The 17,140-nt window shown below is 50.6% G+C and overlaps 1 protein-coding gene across 1 annotated transcript; it reads right to left on the minus strand.

The window, feature by feature from the left end:
• Window positions 1-13,266: 13,266 nt before the first annotated feature.
• Window positions 13,267-14,223, minus strand: LOC144274347 (olfactory receptor 6N1-like). The gene has a single exon (XM_077833107.1). The coding sequence runs from the start codon at window positions 14,221-14,223 to the stop codon at window positions 13,267-13,269; it is 957 nt and encodes a 318-aa protein (XP_077689233.1).
• Between the last annotated feature and the right edge of the window lie 2,917 nt (window positions 14,224-17,140).

Genomic DNA, 17,140 nt, shown 5'->3' on the forward strand with positions numbered 1-17,140 from the left:
TCCCCCCTTCTCACAGGGAAGCTGAGCCAAGACACCCACCTGCCAGCTGGAGAACGGAGGACTGGGAAGGGGTGAGCTGGGGGTTCAGAGGTGACTTCCGGACGCTCTCTCTCCTGGGAACTGACTACAGAGGTTCGACAGACACAGCCTGGACATGGGGTTCACTGCGGCTGGGCGGGGCCCCGGGCTGACCAGAACGGACGACGTTTTCACCTTCATTTCTCTGTGCTAACCTAAGAGCTTCCAAGGCTGTGTCCACGTGACTAATAAACCCGGCTGTTTTGCACACACTACCCGAGTGTCACTGCGAATCCTGGGGGAGGCGCCCGGGTCCCTGCACAGTGGACACGTCTCTCTCAGGAGTCTGGCTCCACTGGACAGAGCTCACGGGATGAAGCAGGGGGGCTGGAGCCCCAGAGGGTCAGTCCAGGAGGTGGTGAGGCCACGTGGCCTCCCCTGAAGGGAGAGTGAGACCTTTTGGGGGTCTGGCCCATCGAAGGGGATCCGCCAAGGGCCTGTTCCAAAGCTGGGGGCGCAGCACGGATCCTTTGGATCAGGGACGGTATGTGTGTGAGGGTGTTCCCCCTGCCGGAGGCTGTGGGATCTCCTGTGTATTTGTGTGTGTGTGTTTTGTTGTTGTCCCCTGCTGGAGGGAATGAGACCTGCTCAGTGTGTGGGTGCAGGTGCGTGCATCCCTGCTGTCCTCTTCTCTCGCTCGGGTGTAGGGGGATGTGCGTATTTCCCTTCTGCGCCCTCTCGGAAGGAAGGACACTTGTTCTGTGAGAGTGGGTGGGTGAGGGGGGAGAAGTGCAAGCTGCTTTGTGACGCATGGAGACAGCTCAGTTCTGGCCTGGGCCTGGCCTGGCAGGGGCTGCCGGAGCTCAGAACTCCACAGAAATACCAGAGCTCTGAGGACGCAGGGCCTGGGCCAGGCTCCTTCGCCTGCGTGCTGCGGACAGGGCAGGAGCATGGCAGGAGGAGAGCTGCCGGTCACAACTGTGGTGCATTGACTGAGCTCTGGTGGGGGGTGGACTTGGATCGCAGAGGGTCAAGACGGATGGGAACTGTCAGCGCTGTGTGTTTGGGGCAGAGCAGCAATGACAGCTCCTTGCTGTGATGTATGGGCAGCGTCAGGACGGGCACAACAGGGGTATTGTCAGTCAGGGCTGAGATCCCTCAGCAGAGCTGTCAGGGAGTCAGGGCTGGGACCGCAGGGGGCTGCGGGTCGGGATGGAGGGGCAGCAGCACAGCTGTGTGTGTGTGAGCCCAGAGATGGAACGGGGTGGGGGAGAAGGGGGCTGTGGGTTAGGACCGAGGACATCGGCAGAGGTAGGGGTTGCAGGCAGGACAGCAATGCCCGTCAGTCACGGAGGCCTAGAAACCTGGAATTGCCTTTTGCTCACTGCCCCTGGGCGGTGATGCCTTTGCTAACCTCGTGGGAAACTGAGGTTTGTTTATATGTCTGTTTCACTGTAGCCCACCCCATCACATTCCCTCACTACCTGAGGGTCTGATGGAATTTATGAAGGGAGAGATCACCTGTCACGGGCACTGGGAATGAACGGCTTGACTCCTTTGGCTTTACCCATCGGGGCTATCTGCATAGAAACAGACTCGTCCCTTCCTTTGTCTAACTTTAATCAATGCCTCTGAGTTTCTGTTCTAATCAGCCCCACGAGACTGCCACCGAGACTGGCATTTCCCGGCAGTGTTGCCATTTTAATGGCCCGCGGCGGGACCCATTAAAGCAACGAGTAACTTTGTTTCTGCTGTTGGCCCGTAATTCCTCGAGAGGGTTGTCAGCTCGCCAGGCCGGGCCCAGCCCTGTGCTGGCCTGAGCCCTTCTCCGAGTGCTCATTAAGACATGCAAAGTTGTAATGACCAGTGTGTCCTCCTGTCGGTCTCCATACACTCACGGACACTGCAAGGCTCATTGGAGAGAGTTCTTTTTAGAAGGAGCTTTGCTAACAGGAATATTTTAATGAGCACAGAATGAAGCAGCCTTTTGGGTTTGTCTGGGTTTTTTTGTTTGTTTTTTTAAATATTTTTGTCCTCAGCAGAGCGTCAGTGAAATTAATGTGTTTCAAATGAAATGGATCCAGGCTGTACCGAAGGTCACCATCGCCTCCTGCAGCACCCCTTGCAGCTGAGGGGGGCTTTGCTGGGTGCTGCTTCTGTCTTCCCCCCGGAGATCACGTTGACTTTAAGGCTAGTAGGGACCATCATGATCATCTGGTCTGCCTTCCTGCACATCGCAGACCACAGAACCTCACCCACCCACCGACTCCTGGAATAGACCCCCAACCTCTGGCTGAGTTACTGAAGTCCTCAAATCTTGATTTAAAGACCTCAAGTGACAGACAATCCACCATTTACACTAGTTCAAGCCAGGAAGTGACCCCTGCCCCGCACTGCAGAGGAAGGCGAAAACCCCCCAGGCTCTCTGCCAGTCTGACCTTGGGGAAACCCCCGCAAAAACCTGCATGTTCCCACGTCAACTTTTGAATTAATCACACATGTATCTCTGTGAGTTAATGCTCCATTCACCTTAGTTCATAGCACTATCAGGGTGCTCACGGCAAGAGAATCTCTCCTGTCTCATGTCAAGGAGAATAAACACATGCAAAAAAAAAAAAAAACCCCACAAACATTGATGTAATATCCCCTCTCTTAGGGTTACAGAGTAACAGCCGTGTTAGTCTGTATTCGCAAAAAGAAAAGGAGTACTTGTGGCACCTTAGAGACTAACCAATTTATTTGAGCATGAGCTTTCGTGAGCTACAGCTCACTTCATCAGCTCATGCTCAAATAAATTGGTTAGTCTCTAAGGTGCCACAAGTACTCCTTTTCTCTTAGGGTTGGATTTTCAAAGGGCTTTGAGAGGGATATAGAGGCCCAGCTCCCCTGGAATTTCAGCTGGCCCCTGTGAGCCCCTTTGACAATCCTGGGCTCTATCATTTTCTTCACTAACTTGGTGTTTATATCCTGGGAGACAGTGGCTGGGGAGCTGGGAGCCTGCTGTCTATTTCCATGCCTAGCACTGACCAACTGGGTGACCCTGAGCAAATCACATGACTCCTCTGTGCCTCGGTTTCCCCATCTGCAAAAGGGGGTTAGCCAAGCTTCTCTTTCTTTGTAAGGACTTTGAACTCAAGAAAATTGCACTGGGTATGTGGGTGTGATGGGGTGTCCACCCCACACAAGCACTGAGTGGGTTAATGTGGGCTGGGAAGGGCCAATTAACCTTCAATGCTGCACCTGGAGGGAAACCAGGGCTTGATAGGGCCTAATGGCAGTGAAGCCCAGCTGTGGGAGGAGCTGGGTGAGCATTATCAAGCCAGGAAGCCCATGCAGGAATGAGCTGCTGGGAGGCAGAATGTCTGCAGTTGTTCCTTGGAGAGAAAGAGAGTTGGCCTGGGACAAGGAGGAGATCCAGGGGGATAAAGAAGCCCTGGAGTTGTGCCCTGAGCCAGGAAGTCTGACAAGAGATCTAGAGGAGTGAAGTAGCAAAGGGGTGTGTAGGAAGCTCCAGGGGTGAACCCAGGGGAAGGCAAGGAGATAGAGTGCTGGGCTGCAGCAACCGGGTCTGAGACTGAGCAGGCCTAGCGTGCTAGTCAGAGGGTACCTGGGTCCCCCCACCGGCAAAGTGGCCTAGGACCTGGCGTTGGGACAGAAGCTGCCTGAGAAGGCAGATGGACAGCTTGTCGGCTGGGACTGCGTTACCCTGGGGTACCACATCGTGACCTGGCCGGAGGGCTGAGTCACAAGAAGGGAGCACCCTGAGTTATGGGGAAGGGTAGTAATGTAAGCAGCTAATGGAAGAGGGCACCATATGGGGAGAGAATTGATTCCCAGACCGAGCCAGGAGGAGGTGTCCCTGCATTGAGTCACTCCCTTCCCAGGGAGATCAGGCTGAGATTTCAAAAGTGCCGAGGGGATTTGGATGTCCACAACCAGCTGAATGGCAGTGAAAGTCTGTGTGTGTCTGTACTAAGGTCAGGGCTAGCTCATGCGCATTTACAGAGATGTCCTGGTCACTCCAATTTATGGTCCCCACACAGCTCTGCAGTATTTTTTGGGCCCTGCCTGCCTGCCTATGGGGGACTGACCCCTTCTTCTAGTCTCCTCCTACCTGAATCAGGTTCAAGTGGAGCTTGCCTTTCTGTGGGCCAGGATCTGGGGAGCCCTTGCCCCTCTGGATGGGGGAGCTGAGAACAGGCAGGCCTGGGGCATGCACCGAGGACACACTGCTGAGAAGGGGGGTGCTTGACACACCAGAAACCCTCCAGCCCTGGGGTGGGGGGAGAGGAACCCCCTCTGAAGTGAATGGGGGCAGTTCACATGCCTCAGAGCTGTGCTTTCAGGCTGTATTGAGCCCTCCTGGGTGTTCTCTTTCAGCTGAGAACCTCTCAGGGAGATGAGTGGGCCACTTCCCACCTCTCTGAGCCCAATCTGCTGCAGATAGATGGGTGGATCCTCTCTCCTTCATTCTCCCCCTGCTTCATACAGTAATGGAGTGCCAGGGTAGCTCTGCCCTAGCCAAGGTTGGGAAGCCCTTCTTGTTAAGTGGATGACTCCAAGTGCTCTAAAATTCACATGCTTATGCAGATTGTGTTAAAACTTGCCCTGGCAGTCCTGGTAGCAACTGCAAACATTGCGAGGCACTGCTATTGCACTAAACCAGTGGTTTTCAGCCTGTGGTCCACAGACCCCTTGGGGGTCCGTAGTCTGTGTAAGATTTCCAGAGGGGTGCATACCTTCCTTGGAAATTTTTTAGGAGTCTGCAATGAATAAAGTTTGAAAGTCACTTCATTATAACCAAAGTATGGGGAGGATCACTGTGGAATCACAGAGCAACCGTGTGGCTGAGGGGAAAGCTCGTGCCCTTCCATACCATTGCGTTCAGCAAAACTCAAACTTTGGGTAAGGTAAAAGCCCATGTCACCTTAACTCTGCCCTCAGTGCATGCTGCCCCTCCCCCATGACCATAATACACACGCTGCCTCTCTGCCTTGTCAGGGCAATGGACGGGTATATCTACAGCTGCCTGGCCCTCAGTGCTGAGCCAGGCCCTGTAAAATGTAACCAGACTTTTACAACTATGATGCTTCTCGGGGAGCCCAGGGCTGGGAGTCACCTTGTTACCCCCTGCCTCCAGCACGAGGGAGTCCTTCCTCTCCTGGCTGAGTGAGAGCTCCGGACACAACTGGCCGCTCAGACGCTCTCCTTTGGTCTCCACCAGCCCTGTAGCCTCACAATCGATGCACCCCAGCTCCTGAGTCCCTTCAAAGTGTCCCCTTCTGGTATCCACCCCGATCGCTGGGTTCCTTAGTTTCACCTTACCTCGTCCGCCCCCGGTCCTCTGTCACACAGCACTTGAGTTCAGTCACAGTAAAACAAAAGGGAATTTATTTAAGAAAGAACAGAGATACACACAGAAACAAGTATGTGTGACAGAAGCAAATGGCTACATAGAAAACAAAATCATAAAGCACAAACTAGGGCCTAAGCTTACTCATGGTCACCTTTCCTATCTAATAAAGTAGATTCTCACCCCAAAGTTCAGTCTGTCACAGGGATTGCAGGCCCCACGGAGCTAGGACCTGGTCTTTCATAAAGCACCCCTGCTCAGCCAGGTACCTCCTCAGTGAACGAGTGCAGTCTCTTTCTCCTGTCATGTACGGAATCAGTCTTTTGTCTTTATTCCCAGACAGGGCCGTCCCCTCACTGTTATTTTGTCTTTTTCGCTTCCACGGGGCTTTGATATTTATAGTGTCTTGCCTTTCCATTGATTGTTCTAGATTGGTAGACAATTGAGCGATACATTACATAATAGATGAGCCAGGGAGGGATGACAACTCCCTCCCAGTTAAATGGGCCATCACCGAGACACGATTCCCTGCTGACTAATTCTTACTCCAAGACCATAAGGGCAAAACTTTTAGTACAGCTACATTATTCCCTATATGTACACCTCGCAATAATTGAGTAGCAGTACATTACAAGCTTTCAGTAGACACCTTGGATGCTACCCTTTATGGATAAACATGTTGAAAAAGATGTATTAGTTGTAGTGAGTTTGTCAGTTCTGAGACAGGAGTTGCTTGTAAACAGCAAACTCTTTGCCAGTTGGCACCAAGAGGCCCCTGTCTCGCAACAAACCCTTCGCTGTTGCATGCATGATACCAACTAACCCTATACTTTCCCTACCCGTCATTAAAGCTGCAGACCACTCTCACATCCTATCTCACTGCTGTCAATACCCATTCCAATACAGAATCATTTAGGTCAGTGGTTTTCAAGCTTTTTTTCATTTGCGGACCTCTAAAAATTTTGAATGGAGATGCAAACCCCTTTGGAAACCTTAGACATAGTGTGCAGATCCCAGGTTGAAAACCACTGATTTAGGTTGTGTCAATAGCAGGGCACTGGGGTCATCTTGAGCCGGGCAGTGAGGACGTCTCAAGGTTCCTTCCCACCCTGCATTTCTGTGATTCACATAGGAACTTAGAGTGGAGCAACTCCTAGCTTGTCAGCGGCAAGGAAAACACCCTTGGGGTTCACAATGCCTGAGATAGGTACTCAGGCTCCCTGGACAATGAACGGGGAGCTACAGAGCTAAAACTGGGAGTCACAAAAGCCGGCGTGCTCTGCAGGCAGGCGCCTAAGGTAGCCCCTGGGAGATGCTAAGCACAGGAGTGTGTCCCAAACCCGCCCCCTCACAAAGTTCAGCACCTAAATCCTGGCTGGAGGGAGGTGCATCCTTCTGACTGGGGCTCTCAGCCCCTCTCTTTGAATCAGACACAGCTGCCCCATAACTCTGAGCCTCAGGGGGTACAGCACTCCCAAGGACATCGGAGACCCTGGATTCAGTCCACCTGCTCTAAAGGCGTGTTCATTATTTACAGTCAATCAATTATGACCCTACTTGGAGTGTAGCTTTTAGAAGGAGACTCCAGCCTTCCTGTAAAGTCTCCAGATGATGGCAACTCCACCACATCCCTTGGTAAATGGTTCAGAGTTGCTCCAAGACAGGGGTAGGCAACGTGTCCGTAGTAAAAATTGTGATGTCCATGGCAACTGGAATCTGGGTTGAATGACTGAAAGACATAACCCTTCCTGCAATGTCTGTCACCAAGTCCAGTAATTTTGTCAGGTGTCCGTCGCACAACATGGTGGTGCTGACCTGTGCTCCAAGAACAATTTGGGGATCTGGAAAACCAACCTTACAGTGAAAGACTCAAGAACCTCAAACTATGTAACTTAACAGGGAGACGGTGAGCAAAGCTTCCACAAAGAGTTGACTAGAAGTACCTACAGGGAGGGTATTGATGGTTGCCAGGGACTCTTCAGTCTCCTACACAAAGGCGAAATGAGAGCCAATGGCTGGCAACAGAAAGGAGACAAATTTGGGTGAGAAAGAAGGGGCACATTTTTAACAGTGAGGGCAATTGGCCATTGGAACAGTTTGTCCAGGGCTGTGGTGGATTCTGGGTCATTTGCAGTCTTTAAATCAGGGCTGGATGCCTCCTTCTAAAAGATCCTCTCTAGCTCCGGGACAAGCCATGGGTGTTGCCAGGGGTGGGCTCTGGCTAGAGGGGGTTCATCTCCTGCCAGATCTGAGTGAGCCTCCCGCTTGGTGAGAGCCCGCTGGCTGCCCAGCAGGAGGACGTGCAGGGAGAGTCCCCGTGGCCCGGTGTGGTGCTTCAGGCAGAGTCCATCCTGAGCGTGCCCAGCGTGCCAGGCCTGTCCCCGGTGTGGGGAGGAAGATGGAGGGAGGGGAAGGGGAGGGGAGGGGGAAGGGGCTGCAGGGGAGGGAGGGAGACAGACACAGCCAGCTGCTGCCATCAGCACTGCCACACGGCTGCCTGTGCTCCCAGCCCCCCACCGCCCTTCCCTTTCCCCCTCCAAACCCCCATCATAGACCCCCCAATTAATCTCTTCCCACAGTGCCCCTCAACCCTTTCCCATAGCCCCCCAACCAACCCTCTGCCATAGACCCCCCAATATCCTGCTGCAGTTCCCAGCCAACACCCCCACCACAGACCCCCATATAACCCCCAACCCTCCCCACAGCTCCTGTTTAAACCCATCGAACCCCCTTTTACCCCATCCCCAAATAAACACATCCACCCACCCCCGGAGAAACACAAACCCCACAAAATCTCCTTCTGCCACATCCCCCACCCACCACACTACACCAACCCCCTTCTCCCCACATATATCCACCTCATGGCACACCCCTCCAACTAAACACCCCCAGAAAACATCACCCTGACAGCACCCCCTCACCCCACCCAGACCACCCCCCGCCGCTGCTCGTCATTCCCCCCAGCCCCATTGCCTAATAAACACACCTCTGAAAACCACCCCTACGCCCCCATCCCCCATCATCCTCAAACCACTTCCCTCCCCACACCTCCCTCTGTCTTCACCCCAACCCCTCCTGCCACTGCTCCAGCACCCTGACTCTCCCCAGGGCCCTTTTGTGGCCCCCAACACCCAGGTCCATCTACCCTACCCATCAGCCCGAATGCCCCCAGCTCCTGGCTACACCAACTCCCCTCTCCCTTCTTCAGTCGCTCCGGTCCCCTGGGGCTCACCCCGGAACCCCCCACAGGGCCCCTCACCCCTTTCCCCTGACATCCAGCATCCTACCTTCACCCGTATGTGGGGCTGGGGACCTTTTCCCCCCTCCTTAGCCCTCCCCTTCCTTGTCTCCTTGGGGTGGTCGAAGGTCTGAGCCCCACTCATTGGAATGAGCTGCCCAGCAAATCTGAGAGTGGGGAGAGCCAACAGGCCAGAGCAGGGCGCCGGGCCCAGCCCCACAGCACACTGCTGTAGGGTGAGCGTGGGGCAGGCTGGCTCTCCAACCTCCCTCCCCTTCTTGTTGGGGCCTCATCTCTGCACCAGCCTGGGATAGAGACAGCGACCCCGACACCGGAGAGTGGGGCCTGACCATTTCCCTGAGCTCCCCCAAAGGGTATCTTCACCAGCCCCCGAGGGCGATGGGCCTGAGTGGGGAGTTGCTGGCTGGAAAGCTCCAGCCTCTGCTATGCGGAAGATGTGACTAAAATGATCAGAATGGATTTTTTTAACCTTAAAATCTATGTATCTAGGAGCTCCTCTCCCCCCAGCAACAGCGGGTTAATGGGGAAGTGAGAGTCTTGCAGGGTGGAGAGGAGGTGTGTGCGCATGGGCGGGGCGGGGATTGTGAGTCTGGGCCCCTCTCTCTTTCCTCAGCTGAGTAGAAAGGAGCACAGTGCAAACCACCTTCAAAGGTTTTGAAAGAAAACTGAAAACAACAGAACATTTTTTTTTTTGAGAGAGAGAGAGAGAGAGAGAGAGAGAGAGAGAGGAAAAAAAAGGTGGGTGAGGTGTTATCTTTGATTGGTCCAACTTCTGTTGGTGGGAGAGACAAGCTTTCATGCTTACACAGAACTCTTCTTCAGTCTGGGAAATGTACTCGGTGTCACAGCTAAGTACAAGGTGGAACAGATAATTTATCATAAATAGTTCACACACATTTCAGGGGACCATTCAAGTTGAAATGTCCCATTTAGTCAGGGATTGGTACTGCTTTGAGCAGGGGGTTGGACTAGATGACCTCCTGAGGTCCCTTCCAACCCTGATATTCTATTATTCTATGATTAACACCTGTCAGGGTCCCTTCCCCACTCTCAACGCTGGGGTACAGATGTGGGGACCCACATGCAAGACCCCCTAAGCTTATTTTTACTAGCTTAGGTTAAAAACTTTCCCAAGGCACAAATTCCACCTTGTCCTTGAACAGTATGCTGCCACCACCAAGTGATTTAGACAAAGAATCAGGGAAAGGACCACTTGGAGTTCCTGTTCCCCCAAAATATCCCCCCCCCAAGCCCTTACACCCCCTTTCCTAAGGAGGCTTGAGAACAATATCCTAACCAATTGGTACAAAGTGAACACAGACCCAAATCCCTGGATCTTTGGACACTGAAAAAAAAATCAATCAGTTCTTAAAAGAAGATTTTTTTTTTTTTAAAAAAAGGGTAAAAATCCCCTCTGTAAAATCAGGTTGGAAGATAACTTTACAGGGTAACAAAAGATGAACAAAACACAGAGGAACCCCCTCAAGCCTTAGTTTCAAAGTTACAAAACAGGGATAAACTTCCCTCCAGCAAAGGGAAAATTCACAAGTTGAGAGACTGGTTTGGAATGGTTTGGAGGACATGCATTGAAGTCCGGTCCCTCTTAGTCCTAAGAGCGAAGAAACACAGAAACAAAGAACTGAAAACAAAGCCTCCCCCCCGCCCAGATTTGAAAGTATCTTTTGTCCCCATTGGTTCCTTTGGTCAAGTGCCAACCAGGTTCCTCCTTACAGGTAAGGAGGAATTTTAGGCTACCCTTATGGTTATGACACACACACCACCAGTCATGGGAGGGAGGGTGGGAAATGCAACTCTGTGTGTGTGTGTGGGGGGGGGGGGGGGTTAGTTGGTTACAGTTTGTTGTAATAAGCCATAAATCTAGTGTCTCTATTCAGTTAATGATTTTTAGTGTCTTGCAAAGTTATGCATTTAAGTTCCCAGGCTCATCTTTTGACAGGGTTGTGCAGATTTCTTTTGAGAATGAGGACCGAGAGGTCAGATGTAGAGTGAAGGCTTTGTGAAAAGTATCATTAAACAATTACAATCCACACTTGATGGGGATCACATTCTGAAAGAAATCTTTCCTGAACCCCCACTTCTGGCTTTCAAACAACCCCCCGTCCTTTCCAACCTCACCATCAGAAGCAAGTTCCCCACAGATCAGGACACACCAACTCAAAGCCGCATCAGACCCTGCCAGAACAATAGATGCAAAAGCAGCAGACATATCTCCTCTGCTACAATGAGCAATACTTCCCCCAATACACCTTTCAAGATCCATGGGTCCTATCTGTGCCTATCATGACATGTGGTGTACCTCATCCAGTGAATCAAATGCCCAGACAACAGCTATGTGGGTGAAACCAGACAATCACTATGCTCTCAAATGAACTGACACAGAAAAATGATAAAAGACAAACACTGTATCACCTTTGGGTGAACACTTTTCACCAAGAGATCACTCTATAGCAGTCCTTTGAAATATGTTAACTACTTATGTTAAACAATCTGTTCCACCTTGTATTTAGCTGACACACTGAGTACATTTCCCAGACTATGTATCTGAGATCCTGACTGAGCCTGGAGCTGCTGACACCCCCTTCCCGCCTTTGTCTGAGGTGTGTCCCTCTCTGTCTTCCAGCCATTGCTCTGAGCAATGGGGCTGTGAATAAGAGGCATCTCTCCTCCCCCCCACTACCACCCAGGCTAGAGAGGAGTAGGGGAGGGGAAGGGAAAGGGAAAGGGGTGGTGGCTTCAAACGAGATAGGGGAATGTGGAGCTGACAATCCCCACCTCTTTAGCCCCCCCTCCCCCTTCCATCCATTCCCATGATCCCTTTCCAGTGTTTCTCCCCTCCCTCTGGCCTGACACGCCCCACCCCCCGGAACACTCTCCCTACCCTCAATCCTCTCCCCTACCACCCATCCCCATTTATCAGCAATTCATAGAGTTTAAGGACAGAAGAGACCATCATGTCACATGGTGGCCGTTATTTAATATAACAGCCCAAAACTCACTCCATAACATCTGCTACTATCCACCTTTCACTATGCAGCACAGAGGTCCTCTTCTCTTCAGTGCTCTCTACTCAGCACTTACACACCGTTACACAGCTTCACCTCCCTTTCCATTGGTCCTTTGGCAACATAACTTCTCCTTTCTTGCCCCTCCACTTTGGCTGCTGTTCATTGGACAGCACAGCTGCACCTGTCCTCTCTGCCCTCTTGTGGCCCTAGACAGCATAACTGCATCTCTCCTCATTTCTTACCTACTGCTAGGTGTGTGCTGTTTCAAACTAAAGCCACTGGGAACAAAATCGTACAAAAAATGAATGCAACATTAGTGGCTACAAGAGCGCATACAGTGGCAGCAGCTCTCAAAGGCTTAGCAGGGGTTTCCCATCCATCCAGCGCCTTTCTGTTGATGGGGGCTCTGTGTCCAATGGAAATGCACAGATTGAAGCTACCATGACAGATTCCCAGTGGCTCTCCAGGCTGAGATTCTCAGAGGCGTGTAAGGTGATGTGCATCCATCTCCCATTTCAAAGGGATTTGGGTGACTAGCTCTGTCAGGTCCCTTCTGAAATCCCTTCCACAGAGTCGGAGCCCTACAGTTCTCACTGGTGCCCAGCTCCCCGGCCTCTGGCCAAGCCCTGACGTGCTCCCAGTGACTGAGCCAGCACTGCCGTGTTTGGCATCACAGGAGTTCTGCCCGTTGGTAGGTGGTCGCCGCTTCCTCTCACCATAAGTTACCTCACCCCCTGAGGAAAGGGCCCTGTGTGGAGCAGAGCTGCCTGGGGTACCTGGGGCTGACTAGACACTGTAGTCTCAGAACTAGCCCTGTTGGACATTGGGCTTCTTGCAGTTAGTTTTGGGGATGCTCATTGTAACAGGTCCCCTCCCTTTGAACTGCTCTGTGCAGCTGGTGGAAGCAGAGCAGCTGGTGCCCTGCAGGGCCATGAGCAGAGTCCCTCGTCAGTGACCGTTTGACAGACCTGACCCCCGGAATGGCCTCAGTTCTATGGGTGCCCTGGCAAACCCCCAGCTGGGCCTGGACAGTCCCAGTGGACCTGGCGTGTGAGTCTACCTCTTTGTTTGCCCAACCTCCCTGCCTCCAAGGGCCCGGTGAGCCTGGAGCTGTTGCTTTCACGGAGCTGGTCACAGCCGGGTGTAGCCCAGATAAGAGCTATAAAGCTGTTCCTGGTGAAGTGTCCAGAGGTCACTGCTGGGGCCTGGTTGCTTGCCTCTGGCCTCTGTGAGTTCAGTGAAGATGGTTGGTTTGCAGAGGGTTATGACGGTAATATGCACAATTTCAGGGGTGGCAGATTTCCCAGGCTTACATTCCCAACTCTGCTGCACAAGGAGTTACTATTTTTATTGTCCAAACATTTATTTTGATCAAGAATGGCTTTTTTAAAGATCTAAACAATTGGTTACAATTTTGTCTCCATTCTGCCTAGTGCCCATAACTCCATGATGGGAACATGGTTATGGCCACCTCCCTCCCTGGTCCTTCCACTGAGGTGGACAACACTGAGTGCTGAGATTTTCACTAGGACTTTTCAACTTAATTTTAATGGGGGATGATTGCTGAAATCACCCAGACAGCCTGAGGTTTTCAAAGCTAAGTTTTTATCTCAGAGTCTCTGCACGTTTTTGCGAAAGCCACATTTACTGAATGCTTTCCTCAAAGCTTCCTTGACCTCTCTGTTTCTCAGGCTGTAGATGAGGGGGTTTACCAGGGGAGTCAGGACCGTGTAGCAAAGAGAGAGCACTTTGTTTAGGTCTCTCAGTGTATCACGTTTCGGTAGCATGTAGACAATCATTAGGGTTCCATAGAAAATTGTCACCACAATGAGGTGAGAGGAGCAGGTGGAAAAGGCCTTTTGCCTCCCGGTGGTGGAAGGGATTCTCAGGATGGTGGCGATGATGCACATGTAGGACGTCATGGTTAGCAGGAATGGAGGCAGGATGAATACACAGGCTAGTATGAAATCCACCAATATGAGCTGGTGGGTGTCACTGCAGGAGAGCTCTATCAGTGGGAGGGCATCGCAATAGAAATAGTCAATTTCATTTGGGCCACAGAATATTAACTGTGATAGGAATAAGACAAAGATGGTAGTACCCAAAAAACCATTTAACCAGGACCCAGCAGCCAACTGGAAGGAAAACCTGATATTCATAAGAGTTAAATAGTGCAGGCGTTTACATATCGCTAAATACCGATCACAAGACATCGCTGTTAGGAGACAGCATTCTGTAGCCACCAGAGAACCAAAGAAATACAGTTGTATGATGCAGCCACTGACTGAGATGGTTCTGTCCCCAGTCAGGAGACTGGCCAGCATCTGGGGCACGATGGCTGAGGTGTAGCAGGTCTCTACGCAGGACAAATTCCCCAGGAAGAAGTACATGGGGCTGTGAAGATGCTGGTCAGCCACAACGAGCACCACAATGAGGGTGTTCCCAACCACGGTTGCCATGTAGATCACTAGGAACATCAGGAAGAGAAGAATTTGCAGGTCAGGGAGATCCCCGAATCCCAGGAGGAAGAATTCAGTGATGGCTGTTTGGTTTCTGCAGTCTGCCATTGGTTGAGTCTAGGAACAATAAATCTGTGCGACTGAATTGGAAGGACACAGAGTTAAAAGTTAATCAAATCTCGTGAATTAATTCCATAAATATTCAGAAAATCCCTCCCTCTCCTGGTTACAGGCTGAAATTTTAAGGCTAGATTTTAAGTTTAGATTTCAGAGCAAAGTGCTCGGAAACTGAGTCCGAGGACAGAACATTCCTCTGATGGGGAAGAGGGTGTTCGACACGGATATCAGTGATTACTATAAAAGCCCATTTATCTGGTAGCCACATACTGATATTACAGATCAGATCATTTCTCTGTCTATCATATCCTTTCTAGTGACATACCAGAGCTTAACAATGATGCTTAAATGCTATATTTCACTTCTGGCAATGGCCAGAATCATTCCATGTCTTAGGAGTAAAAATCAAACATCAACTAAAATCTTGGACTGAGATTTTTCAATGTGGTCTAGAGCTCTTAGGCAACGTCCTGCTGTTAGATTTCTTTCCATTAATTCTAACAATATATCCTGGTATAGTCAGCATTTCAGTGCCCTGTAGGAGAAGGAATAATTTTCACCCCCTCACAAGAGATCAGTTCATGCCATAAATAATGAAGTGGAGTAAATTCTCCCTTAGTGCCTGTGGTGGTGATGGGAACGTGGTGAGGGACTGGCAGTGCCTTTTCTGTTTCCCAACAGTAGCTATGTAGCAGTCATAAAATACAGCTCTTTGGAGGGTGGATCTTAAGAAGGTGCAAAACCAGGCTGATGTACAACCCTAACTGGGAAATGACCCTCCCCACTTCATAATGAGTGTGGGATGATAATACAGGAAAGGCACTGGGTGAAAAAAAATGCTTTCCCTAAACTCAAAGTCTAGAAAGAATCTGGCATGTGTGATCCGGGCTGGTAAGACTCTATCACCACTCGCCACTCCATTGAAAATTCATGGAAGACCGGAGACATACCAGAAGACTGGAAAAGGGCAAATATAGTACCCATCTATAAAAAGGGAAATAAGGACAACCCAGGGAATTACAGACCAGTCAGCTTAACTTCTGTGCCCGGAAAGGTAATGGAGCAAATAATTAAGCAATCAGTTTGCAAACACCTAGAAGATAATGAGGTGATAAGTAACAGTCAGCATGGATTTGTCAAGAACAAAGCATGTCAAACCAACCTGATAGCTTTCTTTGACAGGGTAACAAGCCTTGTGGATGGCGGGAAGTGGTAGATGTGGTATATCTTGACTTTAGTAAGGCTTTTGATACTGTCTCTCATGACCTTCTCATAAACAAACTAGGGAAATACAACCTAGATGGAGCTACTCTAAGGTGGGTGCATAACTGGTTGGAAAACCATTCCCAGAGAGTCGTTATCAGTGGTTCACAGTCATGCTGGAAGGGCATAATGAGTGGGGTCCCACAGGGATATGTTTTGGGTCGGGTTCTGTTCAATATCTTCATCAACAATTTAGATAATGGCATAGAGAGTACACTTATAAAGTTTGTGGACAATTCCAAGATGGGAGGGGTTGTGAGTGTTTTGGAGGATAGGATTAAAATTCAAAATGATCTGGACAAACTGGAGAAATGGTCTGAAGTAAATAGGATGAAATTCAATAAGGACAAATGCAACGTACTCCACTTAGGAAGGAACAATCAGTTGCACACATACCCAATGGGAAATGAGTGCAGAAGGAAGAAGTACTGTGGAAAGGGATCTGGGGGTCATTGTGGATCACAAGCTAAATATGAGTCAACAGTGTAACACTGTTGCAAAAAAAAGCAAATATAATTCTGGGATGTATTAGCAGGTGTGTCATAGGCAAGACACGAGAAGTAATTCTTCCACTCCTGGGCACCACATTTCAGGAAAGATGTGGACAAATTGGAGAAAGTCCAGAGAAGAGTAACAAATACGATTAAAGGTCAAAACCTGGGTTTGACCCACATCCCAATCCCGACTCTGTCTTTGGCTCTGACCCTCGGCTTAACTCTGACTCTGATTTTTGCTTGATCCTCAGCTTGACCCTGACACTGGCTCTGACTCCTGGCTTCAGTTCTGGGATCCCAAGCTCCTGCCACTAGTCCTGCCTACCTTTGCCAAGGATTCTGGGAGTTTTCCTGGACCACCACTCACACTTGTACAAGGCCAACCCTGTGGGACATGGAGGCAGTGGGTCACCCCCTACCCAGCATGTTGCAAGGGGCACTAAACACGCCTGAACAGGTTGACAGCCCTCGGAGAGAACTTCCCATGGTGCGAACACAATTGGGCAGCTTTGACCAACACTCCGTGAAGTAGTTGGGTTACATCCTGTCTCCGAGGGCCTCAAAATGGACCCCAGGAAGGTGAACGCTGTTTGGACCTGGGCGGCACCCCTGGAACATCAAGGAGCTGCAGTGCTTCCTTGGGTTTGCTAATTTTTATAGGCACTTCATGCCTGGGTTTTCAGACCAGATAGCCCCATTGACAGTGCTCCTCCCCAAACACGCCTCTTTCACCTACTCTCCGGAGGCTCAACAGGTGTTCGACCAGCTCAAGATGTCCTTCACCAGTGCTCCAGTCTTGATCCATCCTGACCCAATGCGGGTCTTTGTCAGTGAGACTGATGCATTTAATGTTGCAATTGGGACCATACTTCCCCAAGAATCAGGCCCCCAACAGCACCTGTTCCCTTGTGCTTATTATTCTCAGAAACTCACACCCAGCAGAACAAAATTATGAGATTTTAGATACGGAGCTTCTAGCAATCAAAGCCACCTTCGGGGAATGGCGCCACCACCTTGAAGGTGCCCAACATCCAATACAGGTATACACAGATCATAAAATCTTGGACTATCTCCGTAGGGCAAAGGCGCTGAACCAAAGACAGCTTCAGTGGGCCCTGTTGTTCACACACTTTTATTTTACCATCACCTGT

This window comes from Eretmochelys imbricata, chromosome 14 (genome assembly GCF_965152235.1).
Source record: "Eretmochelys imbricata isolate rEreImb1 chromosome 14, rEreImb1.hap1, whole genome shotgun sequence".
In the NCBI taxonomy this organism is placed as follows: Eukaryota; Metazoa; Chordata; order Testudines; family Cheloniidae; genus Eretmochelys; species Eretmochelys imbricata.

What these genes read in the sequence shown, in the direction of transcription:
- LOC144274347 (XM_077833107.1), bottom strand. Translation starts at nt 14,223, where the DNA reads ATGGCAGACTGCAGAAACCAAACAGCCATCACTGAATTCTTCCTCCTG.